This window comes from Natrix helvetica, assembly GCF_964273705.1.
Source record: "Natrix helvetica genome assembly, chromosome: 5".
Taxonomy (NCBI): domain Eukaryota; kingdom Metazoa; phylum Chordata; class Lepidosauria; order Squamata; family Natricidae; genus Natrix; species Natrix helvetica.
This window is the reverse complement of record NC_138551.1, coordinates 63,367,068-63,391,121: the sequence shown is the minus strand read 5'-3', so window position 1 is coordinate 63,391,121 and position 24,054 is coordinate 63,367,068. Positions and strand designations below refer to the sequence as shown.

The following is a 24,054-nucleotide window of genomic DNA, read 5'->3' as shown; positions in this document are numbered from 1 at the left end:
ATCAGTTTCTACTGAGGTATTAAAAAGGGTGTTTGTTTCCTCAGCTGTGTTTCGATAACCCTTTTGCCCTCTAAACTTTAGCTTGGATAAATAACCCGATAGTTTTCAATATGTAGATAAAAATATGTAAGGGCCACATAGTAATTGATCTTACTTTGTAGAAAGGAATAATATTCCCACACTCAGCCTTTTAAGAAGATTCTTTTTATGTATGCTGTACTGCTTGATTGTGGTTCTAATAATCTTTCATGTTGTTCCTGGGCAGAAAGTTACTTATTAAATCTAAGGTAAAGAGATTAAATGTGATAAAAATGTATACGCAATATATGTGACAAGTAGTTTAATTCTATATATTGTCACTACGTCTTCTTAAATTCAGTTGGATATACTGGTGGAGGGCGGGAATCTAATGTAATTTTACCCGGTCTACTATATATCTATAAGACCCTTTTATTCAACCATTTCTCTGTGTAAAAATAAATCTTATTCTGAAGTTTCATCATTACAATCACACACACAAGCCTGTGCTCACCATAGCACGAAACATCATTTTGCCAGGAGTGAAATTTTTATCTTTGCTTGCTTTCAACAATCCTCATGACAATGTTATGTAACCTAGTTTGATCTTAGTTTAGGTCATGGGTGTCAAACTCGCCACGTTGCCATCATGTGACGTTTCGCAACGTTTTCCCCATTTGCAGAGCTGGAGTGGGCGTGGCCTGTGTGTGACGCATCTGACCCACAGGCTGCCAATTTGACCCTCCCCCCGATCTAGGTAGAGAGATAAGAAAAGAATGTGCCATCTCCATGTTTTCCCTGATTCTTACCATGATATAGCATTACGGAAAGTCCTTGACTGACAATTGGACACAAAATTTCTGTTGTTAAATGAGACATTTGTTAGTGAGTTTTGCCCCATTCTATGACCTTTCTTGCCACAGTTGTTAAATGAATCACTGCAGTTGTTAAGTTATTAACATGATAGTTAAGTGAATCCAGCTCCCCCATGGACTTTGCTGAGACACAGCCACCTTCATAAATATGAGTCAGTTGCCAAGCGACTGAACTTGGATTCCATGAAAATGAGGATGCTGCAATGGTTGTAAATGGGAAAAATGGTGGCAGGACATGTATTTCAGTGCCATTGTAACTTTGAATAGTCGCTAAATGAATTGTTGTAAGTTGAGGACTGTCTGTCCTTTATCTAATGTCATTTTTTTTCAAGCTTAGGTTTAAGTTAGAAATTGAAAATAAGGATTAAAATTAGATTTTTTTTTTAAGAAAGCCTAGTTCAATCAACTTTGCAAATCTTTTTTGGACTGTTTTGTGCAGCTGTAATATGCACTTGTCTAGGAAAGCTGGGCTGACTTTATTCTAATTCTTAAGTGCTGGCATATCTTGGAGTCAGATAAAGGCAAGTAATAATGAGGAATGTTGAGAAGTTTCCTGGCAATACGATACAATATTTGGCAAATGAAAAATGCATGCCCTTAGCTAGCTGAACAAGTTCTATTATCTGAAGTTCTAGTTATTCTAATATAATCTTTCGCAGTGTACCAAGATGAACTGAGCTAAGGACTTGTCAAAATCAGATAAGGAGATCAGCGTATCCTCCTTCCCCCTCCCACCTTTTCCCCTTTTAATTAAAACATTTGTCTGTTCTTCCAGTCTGTTGGGCAGAGGGCAAATGTCACAGTGTGATACAATATTGTTGGCTTTGTAAATAGGCTAATTGTCCTGTTGCTGCTCATGGTCTTGTCTCCAGCTGATTCAGATACATCTCTCAGCCCTTAAAAATTTCATTCTTGTTTTTATGATAAGTATTCTTAATTCTATGCATACGTACCCTAACCCTATAGTTTTTTAATTAAATAGATATGTATTAGGGTACTACAAAATCATAATGAAGAGGATGATATCAATGCTCCATCCCAAAAACAGAATATTGAAATGAGTTATATGTAAATATCAAAACAGAACTTTGTTTCTAAGATTTCTTTAAATCTTAAGCATCTGTGAAGACCCTGGCATGAGTAGATTATGTCCAGCTACCTGCCTTATTTTTCTCTTTCCTACACACCTACCTGGTGTGCTGCTGGTGTTCTTCCTCTGGGGCTATTATTTGGTCAAGCTTTTCATTCTTGTCTGACACATTTCTTCAACATTTGGTACAGCAATGACCAACTATAAAATGTATTTTTGGAGCCTATAAATTTAAATTTGAAAACATGTTCCTTTTCTTTAAAAAAAACATGGATACATAAACTTTGTGACATAAATAGTGGATAATTTGGTCCTCACCTTTTGTATTAACTATCCGTTTTTAGAAAGCACCCTTCTTTCTTAGTGACTGCAATCTGTTCCTTAAATTGGAAGCCAAATAAATCACTAAGTGAACACTCAGTGAAGGAGGGAGGGAGAGAGAGAGGGAGGGACAGACAGACAGACAGGAAATCATTAGTTTCTGCCCTGTTATTCAAATATGTTTTCTTGTATGGTGTCCTGTTCCTGATCTGTCCCTTAGGTTTTTTTCCCCCTCCTCACAGGTGGAGAGTTTGCTTAAACAAGCTATCTCTTCCTGACTGCTTTTCTTTCCAACATCTTGAGTCCCTAAAACATTTCCTGACCTTAATTAATCGATTAGAACCCTCTGGTCAGTAGGTGTTACTACCTGAAATTAACCAAACTTTAATCAGTTTCACAACGAAAGCTTTTGTTATCAGGCGCACTAAATTTGGTTGTAAATAAACACATTTGGTCAGTAAATAATTATAATTACTATTGTATTTCTGAATAGTTGCTAAACAAGATTAACTGCTAAATGAGGAGTGTTTGTAGCAGGGGGGTCAAACGTGGGCCAGATGTGTCGCATGAAGGCCATGCCCACCCCAGCTCTGCAAAGGCAAAAAAGTCTCGATACGTCATGTGATGAGATCAAGTTTGACACCTGTGGTCTACAGCATGTAACACTGAGTCTATGTCAGGCCTGCAGTCATATTCCTTTCTGGATCCTTGGCCTGCCACACTCTCTCTTATTTTACTATGCTGTTTCATTAGTGGGGGAATTGGGAGGAGGAATAGTAAGGAGTAAAATGTGATGTTGTCAAAATAAAATTCCTTTCTAGAATCCAAGGTCATCCTTTGTTTTGCACCTCTGCATCTGACCTGAACTAGATGGGTGGAACTGCCAGCATGGCAGTAGAAGATTGGACCATGTGATTGACTTGTGGGTGTGTGGGCAAGATCATGAACTTTCAACTGGTTGGGAAAACCCAGGAAGCTTTCAGATTTGGGTTTTCACAGATGTGCCAACGTGACTCTCTTAATAAATTGGAACTTTGAAGGATACTTTGCCTTGGACTCTAATTTAACTTTGGATGTTGTTTGGAACGCTGACAGTCTATTGACTTCAACATTGTATGAAAATTCCCCTCCCCCCTCTCTTCAATCACCTATCACATTTTGAGGATTTTCAGATTGCAGTTTACACCATCCACATTTAGTGTTTGTACTAAGGAAAGATTGATCTTCTATGAGTTCCAGACTATTTTGACTTCCACTGTAATTTCACAGAGCATTTAATAAACTGAACTTTTTAGAAGAAAGTAGTGCAGAAGGATTAAAAGTAGAATTAATGCTGCTTAATCTTGGTGAAAGGCTGAGCTTGTTATAGTTGATTAACTGATAAACAGCTTGGCTCTGTAATAATAGTCCTGTCAGTGAAGAAAAGAAAAAGATATATCCTGTTAAGGTTTTATCTTGACAATAAGATGACCATATTGGGAAATTATAAATGTAATTTCTTTATGGGCATCATACACATTTTGCAGGAAAATGAGTATTAGGTATGCTCGAAGTAGGGTTAAGTTGTGAATCAAAGTAGAGATGAAGTATCAATCTTATTGAGCTCTCTCAGATTTTTTCTCCCTCAACGAAAAATCCATTATGCACAAGGCAAGTGATGACGTTATCCTTTCAAACCTTGGAAGAATCTCTTGCTCACGCCCCAGCCTGTTTCCTTATTAGATACAGCAAAGAAATAATATTTATTTTGGGTATTAGTTATTTAAAAAACTAAATTACAGGAGAAAATGCATTCTGGCACTATTTTGTAATCCCTGAAGTAGGTGTGCAAAATGTGACTAGGCATGTTTAGCTGCTGAAAATATTATGTTTGGATCACAGTTTAGATCTCTCTTTAGTCATATATACTTTGAGTAATACAGCCATAGAAATTTTGGGGTGCCTAGGTGAACTTTCTCTGTCTTAGTAGTATGGACAATAGCTCAAATTGAGTTGTTGAAAACAACTGGAGGACACCAAATTGCCAATTCCATAACCCTGGCAAGGAAAGTAATCTTATATAACATTTGAATAATTATGATGCCCCCTCAAGTTATTAATGTTTATTTCCTGATTCTGATGGGACATGCATTATAATTTATGAATGGCTTTCTGATTAGTAACTTATTTATGTAGAACATTTATGTAGCATTCCTGGTCAAAACGTATTTCTTGAAACAGTCTTAAAGATGAAGAGCAAGCTACTGAGGTCTCTCTACGGCTTTATATTTGTATTGGGAGAAGTAGGAATTAGTTAACATTGCAGTTGAAAACTCCCTTGATGTGCTCAATTAAAATAGGGACAAACGTAAGCTTTTTTTTGGAGTTATAAAGACTAAGTGTATTATGGGAATAGGACCCATGAGAACACTTTAGAAATGCTTCATAAATCAAATTAAATATTACTATATTGAAAGAAGATCTATAGATATTGAGCAACAAGAATGTTAGCCAAGGTCTCTTGATTGTGTAAAACAATAACACATTTTCACAAAGAGAGAGAGAAAGGAGAGTGAGAGAGAGAGAGAAAAGAGAAAGAGAGAGAGGAGAGAGAGAAAGGAGAGACGAGAGAGAAAAGAAAGAGAGAGAAGAGAAAGAGGAGAGGAGAGAGGAGAGAGAGAAGAGAAAGCGGGGACAGGAGAGAAAAGAGAGAAGAGAAAGAGGAGAGAGGAGAGAAAGAGGAGAGAGAGAGATGAGAAAGAGAGAGAAGAGAGAGAAGGGAGGGGGAGTAGAGAGAAGAGAAAGAGAGATGGGGAGAAAGAAAAGAGAGGAGAGAGGGAGAGAGAAAAGAGAAAAGATTTTTAACAGATATAATTCAAATAAATGAATCTAGTTATATTGGATAAATGAGGAGAACAATGAAGTTCATGTGTACAATTATATTAGTTGTGTCAGGGTTTCTTGCCTGAACAGGGATAAATTAGAAAATCACCAAGGTCCCTTCCAACTCTGTTCTTCTGTTAAGTCTCGTGATTGTATTGGCTTCCTGTAAATTTTGGCTCTTTGGAGTGTGCAATATCCATGGAAGCAATAATAATAGTGTCAGATTGCATCAAACCTGCATCTTAGACTATATAAGTAGCACACTGATTATGGAAGTATAATGTATGGCAGCACAGAATATAACAACTAGCAATAACTTGAAGATGTAGTGAGAAATAGTTGGCACATGAAATATTTTCAAGTATACTTATGCTCCTATAGTTTTTGTGTCAGGATATTTGGATTTAGTGCATAGAAAAAACTTGAGCAGTGTGGTGATGCAGTGGTTAGAATGCAGCATTGCAGGTAAATTCAGCTCACTGCCAAGAGTTCAATCCTGACCGGCTCACAATTGACTCAGCATCCATCCTTTTGAGGTCGGTAAAATGAGGACCCAGATTGTTGGGGTAAATATGCTGACTGTGAACTGGTTATAGAGAGCTGCAAAGCACGGTGAAGCGGTATATATATCTAAGTCAGACGTGTCAAACATGCAACTTGTGGGCTGGATCCGTTCCACGATAAGTCCCGCGGTGCCATCCCGGAAAGGTGACAGATCAGCACAGGCCATCCTTGGCCACCCCACCCACACCCACCTAATCGGCCATGAAAACCATGCCACACTCACCCCTAAAGGGGAAACAAAATTCTGATAATGCCCATAATGGGATCAAGTTTGATACCCCTGATCTAAATGCTATTGTTAGTGCTTATTTCTATTTTTGCTTTTGAAATCATGGCCTCGCCTATTTTTCCATTATTCTGAGTTGTTGCAGCGGGGGGTTGAGTGTATCAAGTTCTGCCACTAGTGTTTCATCCTGTGTATAATGCTGATGCACCCAATTCACCTACTCCATCCAGATTCACTGCACCTAATGAATGCAGTGCACTGCACAAGAGAATTACTCTAATAATTGCTAGTGACTTGTCTTAAATTTCATGTAGAAATTTATGAATGGTTCATGGGGTCCTAATATCTACTGTATTTTTTGGAGTATAAGATGCATTTTTCCCTCCCCCAAAAGTGGTTGGATATGCCTCTGCATCTTATACAGTGAATATTGCGGTGGGACAGGGAAGGGGATGGTGGTGGTGTGGTGCCGATTAGCTGTTGGAAAACAGGCAACGGTGGCAAATGCGTGCTGGCGAACAGGCCGTGCTGAAGGGGAGGTGGCGAATGGGCTGTTCCAAACTGGCCATGGCAATTGGGCTGCTCCAAATGGGCTGCGTCGTACAGGACCGCGGCGGAAAATGGGCAGCGCCGAACACGCCAGATGAATACCGGATGGATGCAGAGAGGCAGAGGCAAAAAAATTTTCTTGCTTTCCTCCCCATAAGCTAGGTGCATCTTACAGTCCGGAACATCTTATTGTACAATAAATACAGTACATCTTTCTTACTTGACTGTATGTAAACTCTTTTAACTATTTACTTTACATTTGTACAATATGAGTCATAGAAGGAAAGAAAGACATACTGCAGCAACAGTGCTTATTAAAAAACCAAGCCTTTGATTACTCACTGAATATTTCCTGGTGCTTAATAAGAAGCTAAAATCTATAAAGTAAACCCAAGATTTTGTTAGGAAGACAATCATTGTCTTTTATTCGGTGTCTGTGTAAAGGCTCATTATTATATTCATCTGTGAAAAAAAGATGAAAATTTAAAAAAGAATATTTCTTTTCAGCTTAAAATATTTTATGCATAGTATTATATTATATTATATTATAACTAAGTTCCAACAACATATATGTAAAAGAAGTTATATTTAAAAATTATATTATAGGAAAAATAGTAGCTAATAGAAATAACTGGGGTTGGAAAAGAAGCAGAAATTTAATATTTGTGTTTGCTCTGAATCTTGGCCTTATATTGAAGTCAGGGCACATTAGAGGATGATCCATGATGTTTTATGAGCACTTTTGGGAAGGAAAAACTCTTTATGTGTTTGAGATTACTTGACTGATTGCTGTTTTATTCAAAACAGAAATAATCTCCTAAGGCTTGATCGAGAGAAAATTAGATGTTGAGAAACTGGATTCTGGATCAGCTATTTTCCAGAAATGCAAGATTTTTTATTGGCAGCTTTGGTTTTTCAATAGAGGAAGAGCTAGTCGTAATTATTACAGTAAATGCAGTAAATTGCCAATTTGATGGATTAATTGGTAGGGAGGAATGTGTATTACTGCTCAATGTTAAATCTGAAATTATGTCATTTGTATAATAGTACTGTTCCACAACATACATCATTTTGGTCAGTAGTATGAATTTGTAATTATATAGATGAGATAAATATAATGTATTTTAGCAAAGTTAAGTAGATTGACTGGACTACTTTATATATCTGGTTATTTATCGACTCATTTATTTAGCAAATTTATATAGCTGGCCATCTCACAAAGCATGACTTTGGGTGATATATAGGGCCCCCAAACTTTAAAAACAACAAAATACTTAAACATACATTTTAAAAAAACAGACAAAACATAGCACTTAAAAACCCAGGAGAACAAGAAAACAACTTTACATCACACAACCATCTTGTCGACTTCTCATCCCCCCCCCGAGTTGATTAAAAAAACACTTTTAAGGGTCTTCCATTAAGCAACAATAGCCTTTTTCTTAATAAGCAGAAACTGAAAATTGATGCTCTTTAAATTATTATTATTTTTTAAATTCTGTTAGGTACGGAATCAGCACTGGAGTCTTATAATGGAGAGTGTTGTCCCATCAGACAAAGGAAATTATACCTGTATTGTTGAGAATATCCATGGATCCATCAATCACACATATCACCTTGATGTCGTTGGTAAGTAATATACAGTGGCTATAATACTTTTTAAAAGAAAGTTTTATATATATATATATATATATATATATATATATATATATATATATATATATATATATATATATATATATATATATATATATATATATATATATATATATATATATATATATATATATATATATATATATATATAATGTTGTATTTGTACTGATAAATAAATAAAGGGAGACTAGTATAGATCTATTTCGAGCTAATTAGCTCTCATCAGCTAGCCATACCCTTACTGGGATTTGAACCTGGGCTGTATTATATCCTAGGCTATATATCTTAAAATGATTTACTATTGGAATATAATGGTTTTGTTATCTATCTATCCATCCATCCATCCATCTATCCATCCATCCATCCATCCATCCACAATTGATTATGCACTTTGATACTGTCATTAAAACATCAGGCTAGAAACTAGGGAACCATAACTGTTAGTCCTGCTGTAGGCACAAAGCCAGTTGGATAACTTTGAGATAATCATTTTCTCTCACCTCTACGAACGAGGCAATGGCAAACCACTTCTGAGAAACTTTGCCAAGAATATTGCAGGGACTTGTTCAGGCAGTCTCTGAGAATTTACTGGAAGAAATATGTGTGTGGAGTGTGTATTGCTTAACTAGTTAATTAACTAGTTAATTGCTTAACTGGTTTACCAAATTGTTTGTACTCTCTACAATGAAAGAATAGAATTTGGGATTCACAATCCTTTCACCTAAGGAGAATCGGAACCTTTTTGCCCCCCCCTCCCCCCAGCATTTTATTAAGATTTGTCATTTTGGGTAAATATATTAATTTTATTGAAATACACTTTTTTTGTGAAAATTACATGAGCCGAACAAAATATCAATTTAATACAGGAAACACAGCTCTAATTTTTTGTAGGAGGTACAACACATTTTAAAGAATAAATCCATAAAAAGCTCCAAGATAAGAAACCAGGTTTTGGATTTAGAAGGGTTAATGTTTTAGTACTACAAAAGTATGAGTTTAATATGAAAGAGGTTTTAAATTAGGCTGAAATATATGACATGTTTATTAAAGATGCCATAGAAGATTGATGTATTATTTCTGGAGCTATTTATAGTACGAAGAAGGATTAATGTTTTCTAAAAATTAATTCTTAGTAATTTTGAATTTAGAAAATGTGAAGACAAGACTGGAATATAGTTCTTCATAAGTACTTAGAAGTAAATATAAAAATAGTAATGAGAACACTTTGGAAATATTGGAATTGTTTAACTCCATTATTTTAATTTACACCATTTTAATTAAAAACAGCTTACCGATGCTTGGAAAACAAGAAATCAATCATTTAAAAGCTATATATAATTCTGGGCTAAATTAAAAACCAACTGAAGAATAAGCACTTTTCCGACATTTCAGCACAGTTAATCCACAATAAGACTAATAAATGGGCCATGCCCACTTCTGTCATGGCTCTATAATGCACTGTTCTCACTTGATCATCTTGTAACCTGGAATTCTTATTTCTTAAGATTAGTGTGTAGCCTTAGCTGAATTAAATATAACATTTTAAAAAGAATGTTACCATTACCAAATTATTTTCTAATTCAAGTGACTATTTTGGGGGAAAGATGCATTCTTTCACTCAGAGCGCTCAGGAGCTGTTATTTAAATTGTAAAACAAACAAAGCAATTCCCAACAAATACCAAGAGGTCTCCCCTCCCTGCCAGTAATTTCTTCATAAAGGAAAGCAGAATTAAAGAAACAGACTTACACACACACACACACACACACACACACACACACACACACACACACATCATAACCACCCTATGGCTACTGTTGGATACAGAGAGCTTAGGTGTTGTATGAAATCAGAGCCTGATTGCTACCTCTCTCACTTTCTTCCTGGTTCCACTTCTTTTAAATGTAGCCCTGAAACCCACACCCTAGAACTGAAGAACTGTTTCTTCTTTTAAAGTTGTGTTGCATCTTGTGGCCTTCCTGCCCTTTCATACACATGAGCACAATTGAGTTACATGTTTTCCACTCTGTCCCCTTTGTAATTTTCCTTTTCCTGCGCTCCAGCGGTGCTTCCTTTTGTAGTGGCCTCTCCTCTCAGGCTGTGTGCCTTGGGTGCAGTTCCTTGTGCTTTCAGGCTGGCTGCATCTTGCAACAACATCTCCATATGGCATCCTAGCCTGATTACTTCAGTCTAGCAGTAGGCACCATGGTATCTGAATCCTGGCCTAAAATAACATTTTCAAATTGACTATTGTGAAACTTTTACTCCGGGAGATATTTAGAAATTTACTTCATAACGAGAATCAGAATATTAAACCCAGGTCACAATTGATTCTATACCTTGTTTATATTTTTCTGACTTTATTGTATCTATTTTTTATACCTATGGGTATAGAAAATAGTAATACAAAACACTATACCTATAAACCTAACGTATACCTTTCCTCCTAGTCTAGCCCAATCTTTTTCCTCCAGTTGCCAGATTTTCCTTCTTAGTTACATAACATTTTAGGCCATTTAGATCACAAATATTGGCTAAGCTATCTGCCAACCTGCTTTCCTTGACATACTCCTACTGTGATTCCCAAGCTATGGATATGAAACACAATTATCATTAGGCATAGTATATACGGTGGATATTTTACTAATATTTCTCTGCCAGAATGCAAAATTCATTTCAATCAATTTGCTTTTTCTGGATGAAAGGCCAGAATAAGTATTCTAAGGAAGCATAGGATTTTGTAGAGATTTCAATACTTTTTTCTCCAGGGTTGTTTCTTTTTTTAAAAAAAATTAAGATAACTTGACGACTAAATCATTGTTGTTTGAGCACTTGTTAAACAATGTTTGTTGAAGGTACAGTTCCAATAGCTGCCAGGAATTATGGTGAATAGCATTCCATGTGACACTGCCCTGAACAGACCAGCTGTTGAGAAAGCACAGCTAAATATGTTCACTGGCCAGGTGGTAGGTGTGTCCCCAATAACCAGAGAAGAAGGAAACACATGGAATATATACAACTGTTTCCAAAGAATAGTTTTCCTCTTTGTGGGAACACTTTAAAAAGAGTGTGGGTACACATATGGAAGGGATAAAGCTATTTCTAAGGATGTTACAGACTGTCCCTGTTTTACTTTTTAAAACTTTTCACTTATTTAGGGTAACCCGGGTAAATATTTATGTGAAGCCCCTTGCTTCTTCTCGGTCTTTGAGGTTTTTCAATGCCTTGCATTCAAGAGTATTTGGCCTTTTATTTTTCTTGGAAAAAAAATATCAGTGAACTGAGTGAATGAATGGAATGGTAATGAGAGTGATGTCATTTATTGCTATGTCTGCTACTTTAACAGAAAATCATAAAAGTAAATAGTCAAGCCAAGATTTTCCATTGTGATTACTGGTCGCTGTGTGTGAGATCTGGCGTTGTTGCTCTTGTCCCTTCCTCTTCTTCCCTCTGTCCAAAAATTGACTTATTTTTATTTGCAACCTTGGGTGTTTTTTGAAGGCTAGATAGGGTAGATAGATTCACTTGATAGGGTTGTTGTTCTGGGGAAAATAGGAGAAGAAAGGACTATGAGTTATAGAAATAACAAAGGAGGGATATAAATAAGTTAATAAATACATAATGTGGGCACTGGAACATAGTTCTTCTCCACTCTAAAATGTCTAGCCTGCAAAACTAGACATATCACTTTTTTGATTGGTTTTAATTATATCAATGTTTTTCAATCTTGGCCACTTTAAGACATGTGGACAACTCCCAGAATTCCCCAGGTAACATATTCTGTTCCCCATGCTGGCTGGGGAATTCTGGAAGTTGAAGTCCACAAGTCTTAAAGTTGCCAAGTTTGGACACCCCTGTCCTAGGGTATTACTGTTGCCTAATCTGAACGTATTTTTTACTTTACTTTTTTCCAGATCTGTCTTATGATCCATACCATAACACTCTAAAATAATATTATGGTTATGAACATTGTAAAAAAATCAGCATTACCTGCTAAAACTAACGTGGTAAAATCAGAATCTTTTAATCAGATATTTTCAGTGTATAGATTTACACTGAAAGTAGCTTTTAAGCCATCAAATATAATTTTACAAACCTAACATTCTGTAATGTCTAAATATCTTTCCTTCCTACTATAAACATCCATAGGCCTAGCGACATGACCTTCCTACTTTTTAATTCTACCTGTGTGTATACTGTTAACTAAAATCAATCCAGACTGACATAGATACAAAATTAATTTAGTGTTACAAAAACACATTTGTATATGGTAGTTAGGTAATAGATTCAGGAAAAACTATGTAGAACTTTGTTGGCTGAATTTTCCATCATGTATGCTACACAACCAACAATATAATTATGGGTTGCTGTGCAGTGATTATATATTACTCAGAAATCAGCCTATAGTCAGCAATAAATACACTAGAGATTGGTCTTGGCCTTCAAAAATATTTAAAAAAAAGATTATGGAATAAAAACCAGATTTTAATACCTATTGAGGTATCATTCTTCTTTGAAATCATCTGAGACAGTGTTCTTTTTTCCTAAAAATTCTAGTTGAATGTAAAGGCCATGCTGCTGATAATTTTACGCCAGTTTGCCACAGAACAGCATGCAATGTGTGGTTAAAAATAATCATTATAACTTGACGGGATTAATACTGTAGACTAAACTCTTCCAGAAAGGGAGATATATCCAACTGGTCATTTGGTGGGTTTTGGTATAGCTTTGAAAGCAAAAAGACAGAGAAATTATAGAACATGATGCCAAAACTCAGTGAAAAGAAGTAGCTAGCATCCATTTCAAATACTGCACAATTTTACATTTGGAAATGAACAGACAACTTAATTAATTTGTAAAAATTATATCTCAGCAACCCACTAGCTTAGGGGCTGATGATCTATGTTGGGTGGTTTAGCTTAAAGCTTATGCTGTTGCTATTGTTTAGTTACACTTTCATCTGTCTTCTACATGCCTTTTTATTTATTTATAATGAGTGGCAGATGAGCATCAAATGATACACACCCAACATTTGTGATGTTTTGGATACCTTTTTTGGTTTTGTTTCTGGCTAAGCTGTTTCTATTCAAAATATTCAACAGCTGAACAGTGCCTCTTTTTTATTTATCTTTTTTTAAAAAATGAATTAGCTGCTTTTCAGAACAAACCTCTTTGATATTAACAATAAAAAACAGTATTCAGATATAACGTATAATTCTTATGTTTCTTACTTCTTGCTTCAGGAAAATCCCTTATGATATCAGAGAATCTGAAATTTTTCCAGCCATTTTCTTGCCAGATATTAACCAAAGGCCAAGTTGACAGTAGACATTATTGTTTTCCTGTAGTAACTTTTGAAAAGCCTCACTCTTTAATCTTCTGTGTGTACCAATAGTTAACATAAAGTTTCATTAGGAGTATACATATTATTTTCAATTGTTAGTTAATATTTGAGAATAAAACAAGTGCATTATAATCTAATAAACTGAAACTAACTAACTAATGGGGGGCATTGTTTGGTACAATATAGTGGAATAGGATCATTTCCTGTTGTTGGTTTGGGCCTTGGATCTCTACAATTTGGGTGGCAGGGGCTGTTGGAAGCTCTTAATTTTTGTAAAAAGAAAGAAGGCAAATATTTAAAAAGCAACCACTTGCGTAGATCAACATGTAGAATTCTCTGCAGTAAAATTTCTTCCACAGAGTAATGTTCCAATTTTAGGGGCATAAATCAGCTGAATTTGCCTTAGCAATTAACAATCCAACAAATTTGTGATTATCTTTTGTTGTGGCTACAGAAATAAGAGGCAAGTTTTAGCTAATACATGCACTGAAATTTAGAAAAAAATTAGATCTGTGTAATCCAGCATCTTGGTTCATTTTTTGTATAAACGTTTGTATTTACCTAGCTTTACTGGAATATGTTTCACTTGGACATATTCTGGCATTTAAAAACATTTAGAGTTATGTAGGCTTTAATTCTTTCTACTCTGGTTATCTCAAGAGTAGAGGTGGATTCTGTTAAAAAAAAGTCTGGTTCTTGCTAGACAAAACTGTGTTGTTGCCAGTCATCATTATTTTCAGTTAGAAAAAAAAATGTTTAGAGCCTGATATAAAGTGTTGGGCTTCAGTGTTTGCTAAGCATTGCAGGAATTGATCCAAAACATCTGGAGGTACCAAACTTTGCTTTTGGAGGAAGGCTTGTTTTAAAATTTGTCTTGGTTTGATATATCGGATACTTAGAGCATTGCTAACATTTGCTTCTTGTTTACCTTTACCAGTTCATTTCATGTTGCATATATTTGTTGTTCAACTAAAGTTCTGGCACCAGTTTAACTTTCAAGGTGGGTCTGCAGTAATGGAAGTTATGACATGCCAAGGTTTACATGTCAGCTTGCTTTGCTTTGCACGTCCAAATAACTCGATCCAGTTTCCACTTTAATTTGGCCATTTTGTATCCTGTCAGATGAGCATTGCCACAGATTTTTATAGAGACGTGTAGGCCCCAATGGCAGTCTGTTGCAAAATGTTCAGGTTTTCTATGCAATAGATGCTCCCATTTCATTTTGAAGACCGAAGAGAGTGCTATATGAAAACGCATATTTAAACTTTGAAAAGTTATGTTAATGTGAGTTGATTTAACCTCACCTAACTATCTGGCACCTGGCCTACCAAATGGTATCTTTGGGGACAAAATGCCTGCCCAATCTTGAGACAGATAATTATTTGCCCTGAGATTTTGAGAAATATCAACATAAATTTACAGTCTATGTTTAAATATACATACAACCACTCTGATTCATTTCTTAAAGCAGTACCATAAGAGGTGAAACTAAAAGAATTAGCTGATGAATTTGTTAAAACATACACACATTTTGAAAGAAACAATTAATAAAAACATGATTCATAGCTAGTGGAAAAAAAATCTTCCAAAGAATTGGACCATATAATTGTTTTCTTGTTGCTAACCTGTATGACAAACTTTGCTTGATGGTATTTATTATAGTACCTTACCAAAAAGATGTAATGAATTTTTCTCATGATACCATTTCTTCATTGAATAGGACACATGGTAACAGATCTCCTGAACACATATTTGTTTTATTTCATTGCTTTTCCTGCCAGCCCCCATTTTATGTACATCACATGAAACTTTGCCTGTATCAACATTTTGTTGGAATGGAAATAATTCAGGAAATTGAGTCTATGAGAATAGTTGGATGTATTTGTTTTAATTAGAAATTCTATAGCTCAGATTAGGGTTTATAAACTCTGTATCATTTATCTCTTTGAAAGATCCTGAAAGGTCAGTCAGGAGCAAATTACTTCCCACAATCCTTGCTAACCATCGTTTGTTACAATGGTTGGACAAAAGTGGGAAGTTGAGTTCTTATTTAACTTTGTGGAAAAACTATGATAACCATGGGTTGCTTGATTTTTATATTATGGTTAGTTTCACCACAGAATACAGTGGCAGGGAAGAGAGAAGATTATAAGGATAAATTACCCCAGTCTGCTCTAAAAGCAGAATATTTAATGTCTCTTACAAGCCATTAAATGTTCGATTTTTAGAACATTTAGGGTTCAAGGCCAGTGTTCCAATGCTCTTTTGCATGATATTCCCCAGCTCTTTTAAGCAGCAAGAATGCAGGATTCTCTTTATGTAAGCAACTAGGTAATCTTGCCCCTTGCCCTCCTAAGGTGTTGCTAAATATCCACTCTAGCATTATTTATCCTTACCCTGTTAGCTGATCAGTATTTGGAAGACCAAAGGGACAGAAGGGACATGTACTTCTGTTATTGATTTCTTTTTCAATATTTTGTAAAAACATGGCATACCAATAGGAGCATGGGAAGATATCTGAGGGACCGCCTCTCTCCTATGAGATCTGGCAGAGGAGGGTTGCTGTGGGTTCTGTGGGCTAGGTAACTACATTTGGTAGGTCACAGAAGATGGTCCTTCTCTACCATGTCATCCGACCTATGGAATATTTTGCCCACTGAACTGAAGTTAGCTCCAACCCTATATTTAGGGGGTGTAAGGGCTCAGTGGTTAAAGATGCTGAGCTTGTCAGCTAGAAAACTGACAGCCCAGGTTCGAGAGCTGAATACTGCATGACGGGATGATCTCCTATTATTTGCCCCAGCTCCTCCCCACCTAGAAGTTTGAAAACATGCAAACGTGAGTAGATAAATATGTACCACTTCGGTGGGAAGGTAGCACATGCCTTTGGCATATAGTCATGCTAGCCACATAACCATAGATATGTCTTTGGACAATGCTGGCTCCCTCACTAAGAAACAGACATGAGCACTGTTAGATACTAGCTTTAGCTACAGTGGTTCCCACCAAGGTTCTCTGTTCCGGCGGGAACAGACGTTTAATGTAATTGGTCGAAGGGTCTGACAGCCCTCTATAAAAGGGCTGCTGTCAGACTCAACCTTCGCTGGATTGTTCTCACTTGTTGCATTTAATAAAGAGCTGTTGTTACCGTTAGCCTGTGTGTGCCTATCCATTAACCAATCTAACAAGCACCGTCTCCTAGAGTCAGACATGACTGGACAGGGGAAACTTTTACCTTTTATGTATTTATTGTTTTAATTAATTGTAAGATTAATTATTTAACTGCCCAGAAGCACTTTTCCTGAGATGGGCAGCTATATAAATTTGATAAATGAATAAATAAATAAAATACCAATCAGGAATTGGGCAGGGGTTCTGTAAACTATGAAGCAGCTTACTGAGTAACTGCGATTTGTGCCTGTTAGCTTTTTGGTAACATTGATGTTGGGCTTGTTAAGGAATAGTCTAGAACAGGGGTGTCAAAGTCATGTCGTCACGGTGGTGTCACGTAATGTATCATGACTTTTTCCCCGTTTGCTAAACCAGGCATGGGCGTGGCCAGCACAGGACTCATGTGGTCTGCAGGCCGTGAGTTTGACAGCCCTGGTCTAGAATAAAAAATTTATAGGACCTTCTTATGAACATAGTGCTTTAATAAATAAGAAAGAATAGGAATACACATGCCACAATGAGGATTCAGTAGAAAACTATCAAGGAAATGGAGAAAAATGTGTTATATTAAAAATATAGAACAGCAAAGGATTCAAATCCATTCCCAGGCATTTACCCTGAATACTAATGGGGCTGCCTTTGTTGAAAACAAGCCCGGTTGTTCTAGATCAGTGTTTCTCAAACTTGGCGACTTTAAGTCCTGTGGACTTCAACTCCCAGAATTCCCCAGCCAGCTATGCTGGCTGGGGGATTCTGGGAGTTGAAGTCCACAGGACTTAAAGTCGCCAAGTTTGAGAAACACTGTTCTAGATTTAGCTTAGAATTACCAGACATCAGGCGAAAGAGTGACATGTTCTCTTTTTTTGTTCTTTTGTCCTGTATTCATCAGGCATAGCCTTAAAAGCAAATAATGTCTGCATTTTGGAGTGTCTGCATTTTCCCTCCTTTGGACTGTTGTTAAAACAGTAGTCATTCAAACTTTTGTGTATTATAACAATTGTAAATTGTCTTCTTCTTTTTTCTTCTCATCTATCAACGTACACAACAACCTAGATTTACATTCTTTATTTCCTATGTCCAGTACTTGGCTTCAATCCAACTACTTCAAATTTGTGATTGTGTAGTCTGTTGATCCCATAACTCATCATATGATTCTATGGTGAAAGTTGAAAAATGTTGTCATCATCGATTCTACACCTTTGTGTTCTTCAACATAAATATTTTGGGGGGGAAATATTCCAGTTGAAAAAAAAAAACAATGCCCTATTTAGAAATACAGGCAAGGTATAAAAAAAAAAAAGACAGAGAAAGGGATGGATTTTATAAGGAGCCACAAGAACTGGATAAAATTCTACAGGGAACCGAAGAAAATTGTTTAAAATATATATATCATTATTTATTACATTTTAAAATGAAAGAAGAAACGGTGAAAGAAACAATGATAACATGGGTGACAAATTTTGGGTATGCTATAGAGTTGGAAGAATGGGAAAAAAATTGGGAAATAAATTATGAAATAACGATGGCAATGGCTTGTAGAGAGAACATGTACAAGATGTTTTACAGATGGCATCTCCCACCAGTGAGAATTGCGAAAATGTTCTGGGAGTGCTCACTTATCTGCTGGAAATGCAACCAACAACACAAAACATACTACCATATGTGGTGGATGTGCGCATCTGTGAAAAAAATATTGGAAAAAAAATAAAAGATTGGCTGGAGGAGATCACCACACACCAAATTGAACTAAAACTGGAATTATTTCTGTTAGGAATTATAAAAGGAAATTATGAAAAAAATATTAGATACTTAATTCTAAACATAATCACGGCAGCGAGAATTACATTCGCGCAAAACTGGAAAAATCATCACACAGCAACAGAAGAAAATGTAATAAAAAATGTTGGAAGGCTCACGAAAGAATTAAAAGAGAAAGAAGAATCTGAATACTACTCCGTTTGGGATTTATGTTATAATTGGCTAGAGGAAAGGGGGGGGGGAATGTAGGAAAGCAAAAGAGAAAGGAAAAAAGACTAACAAATTAAAAAACAACGACAAAACCGGAAAACGATTAAAAGATAGAACTACGAAATAGACTGTAGCAAATAAATAATAGGAAATGGATACAAAATGAGTCAAATGTAATAAAGGTTGTTATACGTAGAATATATGGTTGCATCGGGATCCGGAACCTACCACTGGTACAGATAAAAGAATCACAACAGATATATAAAAGAAATGTAATGTGTTGCAAAGATGAGATGTTTGCATAAACAAAATAAAAAGTTTTTTTAAAAAAATGATGCTGGAAAAAAGGAATTTTATATACTTGTAGGCCTAAGTGTGTTTGTGTGTGTAGCAGTTTTTTCTGTTGTAATGCTTGTCATGGCTTCCAAGGAATTTAAACAGTTATTGCAGGGGTGTCCAAACTTGGGAACTTTAAGACTTGTGGACTTCAACTCCCAGAATTCCCCAGCCGGCTGGCTGGGGAATTCTGGGAGTTGAACTCCACAAGTCTTAAAGTTCCCAAGTTTGGACACCCCTGAGTTATTGTATCCCCCTTTCCACCCATTTGTCCTCCTTTCCATGTCCTCCTTTGCCTGTTCAGATACCTGATAAACCTAGTTTAGCAAAGAAAAGCAAAGAAACTGATGAAGAGAAGATGAAAAGGAATCGGAGCCAACTCAGGGTAGAACAGGAGATTCTGGTTAGTTGAATATTGAACAGTGGGAAGCAGAAGGAGAAGCCTGCAGCGTTGGCTGCTGAACACCTAGTTTCCATAACACAATCTGCTTTTCAACTTAGATGGAAATATTTGTGTGTGGGGTGTGTGTGTAGAAATGTAATGTATCCTTTAAATAAAACTATAATGTTCCTGTTCTGTGGAAATAAGTGAATGGAGCAGGATCAAATTAAAGTTAATTTAACTTACCTACCTGGTAGAAGCGCACATATTTCAAAAGCAATTTGCAAAAAGTGCTTCTTGAGCCACATAAAGTACATTTCTCTGTAATTTTTTAAAAAAGCTGCTCACTTTTAAAGATTTCCATGCAAACTTGAAAGAAAGATATTTCTACAAATGTTAAAATGCCAACACCTCCCCCCCCTTCAGTCTTGCATAAAAAAAGAAATGTGTTCCATTTAATGAATGTTAGGGACATATTCTATTTGCATTTGAGGGGGTCCGAAACATTTTTTCCAAATTGCGCATGAGTGCAGCCTTAACAATTACATGCGTATTTTTGCTTATGGAATTTTGAAATGAAACCACTTATTTCCTCTAATACCCTTCTTAGTATTAATTGCCTGGTTTCTTTACAGTAAATCCTTCCCCTAATTCTGTTTTTTATTTAAATTTCTATTATTCATTATATTAATTTGGGGCTTTTACAAAATGTTAATCTAGTTTGATCTGGTTTTTTGGTTTTTTTTTTTTTAAATTTTAAAAGAAATATTGGTTGCAGGATAGAAATGTATCTTTGTTGATCCAAAATTGTAAAAGCAGCTTTGGTTAAAAGAAAGTCAGAGTTACGTACAGCCTAGCCTGTTGAGACTTGAATTCTGGCATAGTGATTTGCTGTTGTTGACTCTTTACACAAGCAAGAATAAACCTGACATACTTACCTTACTGGAAGGGTGGACATGCTGAGACAGGGTATTGGGGCTGTCAGGCAGGCAGGTATCCATGCATTTATCTATCCATCCACACTGGCGCTTGCCTCTAGGTATTTGGATAATAGGAGAATGAAGAAATGTTCTTTCTTTCAAAGCCTGACTGTGGACTTCACACCTGGCATAGGCTTTTGACAACACAACTCACTAATAATGCTGAGAGAGAGAGGAGGGGGGGGAGAGAGAATGTAGACAAATAATTAGAAGCAGAGGCTGTGGCTTTGCTGCTTGTCATAGTTTATCAAAGGCTTGTCTAAACTGAATGTGGGAAATCCAGGTGTTGTCATTTGTTGGAGGAATATTGGTTTGACATATTTAAGGTTACACTTTTGAATCACAGGAACTCCAGTTTCTCTTAAATTGTTCTTTTTCTAACTACCAATTTCTCCCCCTTACCAGTATTGCCCCCTTCCCCTTCCTGTCCAAACCCATAAATGCTGACTTCATTAAAAATGTGTTAATATAGTTTTCACATGTATTCAACTACATAAAGAGCAGGTTTGGTGCAATGGTTAAGAAATCAGGCTAGAAATCAGGGAGATACATGAAGACACCCGGATGATCTTGGGCCAGTAATTTTTCTCAGCCCTTGGAAGGAGTCAATGGCAAACCACTTATGAAATATTGCCAAGAAAACTGTAAGGACTTGTCCAAAGGCAAAACCTATGAAATCATGCTAGGGAACCTACTGTATTGGGCCACCCTGCTGCTCCTCTCTTGCAGTGCTTCCTGCATACCTCTAAACCAGGAGTCTGAGACTCCCCCTCTAAACAAAATGCATACTTTTTAATAATGTGTCATATGGGCACTTCTATGCAGCTACAATTTCCATTCCAGAGTTTTCTCCTGCCTTACTCCACATACAAGTGAAGCAAAAATTCCTTGTAGAGCTTTGCGGGGCTTTGTTGTTACTACTACTACTACTACTACTACAATGTATCTGTGCAATTTGGGCTGCACACTGCAACTGAAGCAGAAACTAGCCGAGCTGCAAACTCAGCCAATATTGTGAAATCAGTCAGGTCTGGAACTGCTTTTGAATTGGCGCAGGTCCTCCTGCGTAGAAATGCCCTTGCTATTTGTGCAGAAGGAAAGAGCCTCGTAGCCTTGTTCAGATTTCTTTTGCTTTCTCAGCCTATCCTATGAGGAGAGCTGAGTGGCCTCTCACATCTGATTGCACTGATGGCTTAAGCAAAGAGATGATCACAGCACGATTGCCGACTGCAGAGTTCTAGGCAACATGGCAGCGACTCTGTACAGAGCTGACAATCAGCTGGAAGGCCAATTTTTTGTGTGTGTGCTTAATATCCCCAACTCATCTTGGAGACTAAAATGGTGCTGCTCCCTGCTTGAATGCTGAAGTGAATATGAAAAGGTCTGGTACTCATTTACCCTTTCCAGTGTATTATTACTTTATGACCTTTTCTTGGAAGCTGAGACCATTTAAAAATGTGTACTTTAGGGATTAAGAACTGTGCAAAGCTTATGTGCAAAGTTAAGCATATGGGGAGAAGTTGTGAATTTTCCAGGTTATTGTAAAAATGCTGAGATAGCAAAAGAATATCCTGATACTCTGATATTACAACTTGTTGGCACCACACTTAAAAAACAACAACAACAAAAGCCTAATAAAATATAATGGGAATGTGAATCCAGCTTCAACTTATGGTATCTTAGTGATTAGGCAGGACTGAGATTTCTGTCTGAAAACTTGGGGAAGTGGGTCAGACAATCCCCAGTAAATAAGAATTAGGTGGACTTACTATCTAATTTAGTATAAGAAAATTTCTTGGTTCTTCTTTTAATAAAAACTATTTAATTATAACAATGATATATGACATTCCTTTCTGGATTCTTTTTTTACTTAACAGAACAGAATAACAGAGTTGGAAAGGACCTTAGAGGTCTTCTAGTCCACCTCCTGCTCAAACAGGAGACTCTATACAATTTCAGACACATGACTGTCTAATAGCTTCTTTAAAACCTCAAGTGACAGAACAACCACAACTTCTGAAGGCAGGCCACTCCATTGATGAATTGTTCTAACTGTCAAGAAATTAATTCCTTAGTTCTAGGTTGAATCTCTCCTTGATTAATTGCTATCCACTGCTTCTTCTCCTGCCTTCAGGTGCATTGGAGAGTGGGATAACCCCCTCTTCTTTGTGGCACTCCTCAAATACTTACCTTGTGTTCATTTAGTTTGTTTTATATGTTTTAATACAGATTAAAGCTCTAGAGAAGAAATGTTCATGTAACAGCTTGGAAATGTAAATAGTCCTTGATTAATGATCATTTGTTCATTGACTGTTCAAAGTTATAACAGTGGTGAATGAGGAAACTTACAACCAGTTGTGCCTGTCACAACATCGCTGCAGTCACATGATCACAGTTTGAGTATTTGGCAACCAGCTTGCAAATTATGATAGTTGCAACCTCCCATGGACATGGAATAACCATTTGCAAACTTCACTGCTGGCTTTCCAGAACCAAAATCAATGGGTAGTAGGTGGCAAATAATGATTACATGACATTATGCCTAATGACTACACAAGATTTCCCTAATGACCACAACTGGAATTGTCTGAACGGTTATTGTTAAATTGTCATGGTGATATGACATCACACTTTATGACTGTGTTGTTTAACATCAGACTTGTCAATCCCAATTACCACAATTAACTGAGACTATCTGTATATGCCAGCTATATAAAACCTAAAATACATTTCAGGCTATGATTTCAGCTAATGTCACACACATGGCACAATCTTTAATTTAACATACCTGGCATTTTAGCATTGTAGACCCTGCTGCAGCTGGAAACTGATGCAGTGATACTATGCGAAGCCTAGGTTTTCTTTGAGTTGACTTGTCTGATGTTCATCTCCACACATTCCCAAAAGCTGGGTCTTCTAAACAAGCAGGTTGTGACATTGCTAGTAGAAACATATTTTTTTTCTCCCAACTTCCAGCTTCGTCTGTGAGAAATTTGGTCTTTAATTTTACATTCCAGAATAATTCTGTTTTATCCTTTTTCAAAAACCTAATCCCTAAGTCACACTATTCATTGTTTTGTTTCACATTTTCCTCATCCAAGGGATGATATTATTTATTTTGCTTATCAGAAGTTCTAAAGCTTTGGTTTTGCCTGTGCCATATTAGGGATCCCATTGGTTAACTTGAAGATTAGTAGGACAGACATTACAACCTTTTCTCCCCCACCAGAACCACATTTTTCCTCTAGGGAAGCTGATGGAATGCATACCACAGCAGAATAACAATAACTTTGGTATTGAACTCTTTCCCGCCACCCGCTTCACAAAGGGCAGACTGGTATTAAGACCATCAGCCAGTGATGACAAGCAAGCACTTTAAAACGAGAACATTCATGTCATCTTTTGCCAGTTTCTGACTGGTTGGTGATTAATTTCATTTCTTAAATCTCTTTAATGCTCTCACTAATAAAGAATGCATTTTGATGTTTATTTGGTGAATTGGTGTTCAGAATATATTGTGGAAATTATTCGGTGCTTTACCAGCTGATTACAACTCCATCTGAATAATATTGATTGGCAGGGAATGATTGAGCTTTGTTTAATGCATCACTTTAGCGTACAGAATTTGTCTTTAAAGATTAAAAATCTAGTTACCCCTTTTTGGTGGGAATATTCTCATGTTTACTTCATACATTTCTGCTGGTTTTTGGATA

General features: G+C 36.4%; 1 protein-coding gene across 3 annotated transcripts in view; it reads left to right on the top strand.

The window, feature by feature from the left end:
• Positions 1 to 24,054, top strand: part of FGFR2 (fibroblast growth factor receptor 2) — a 126,089-nt gene that overhangs the window by 50,508 nt on the left and 51,527 nt on the right. For all 3 annotated transcript variants that reach the window (XM_081955667.1, XM_081955666.1, XM_081955665.1), the window contains one exon: positions 8,011 to 8,134. In XM_081955667.1, coding sequence (XP_081811793.1) covers positions 8,011 to 8,134 — 124 coding nt within the window. The remainder of the gene's footprint in view (positions 1 to 8,010; positions 8,135 to 24,054) is intronic.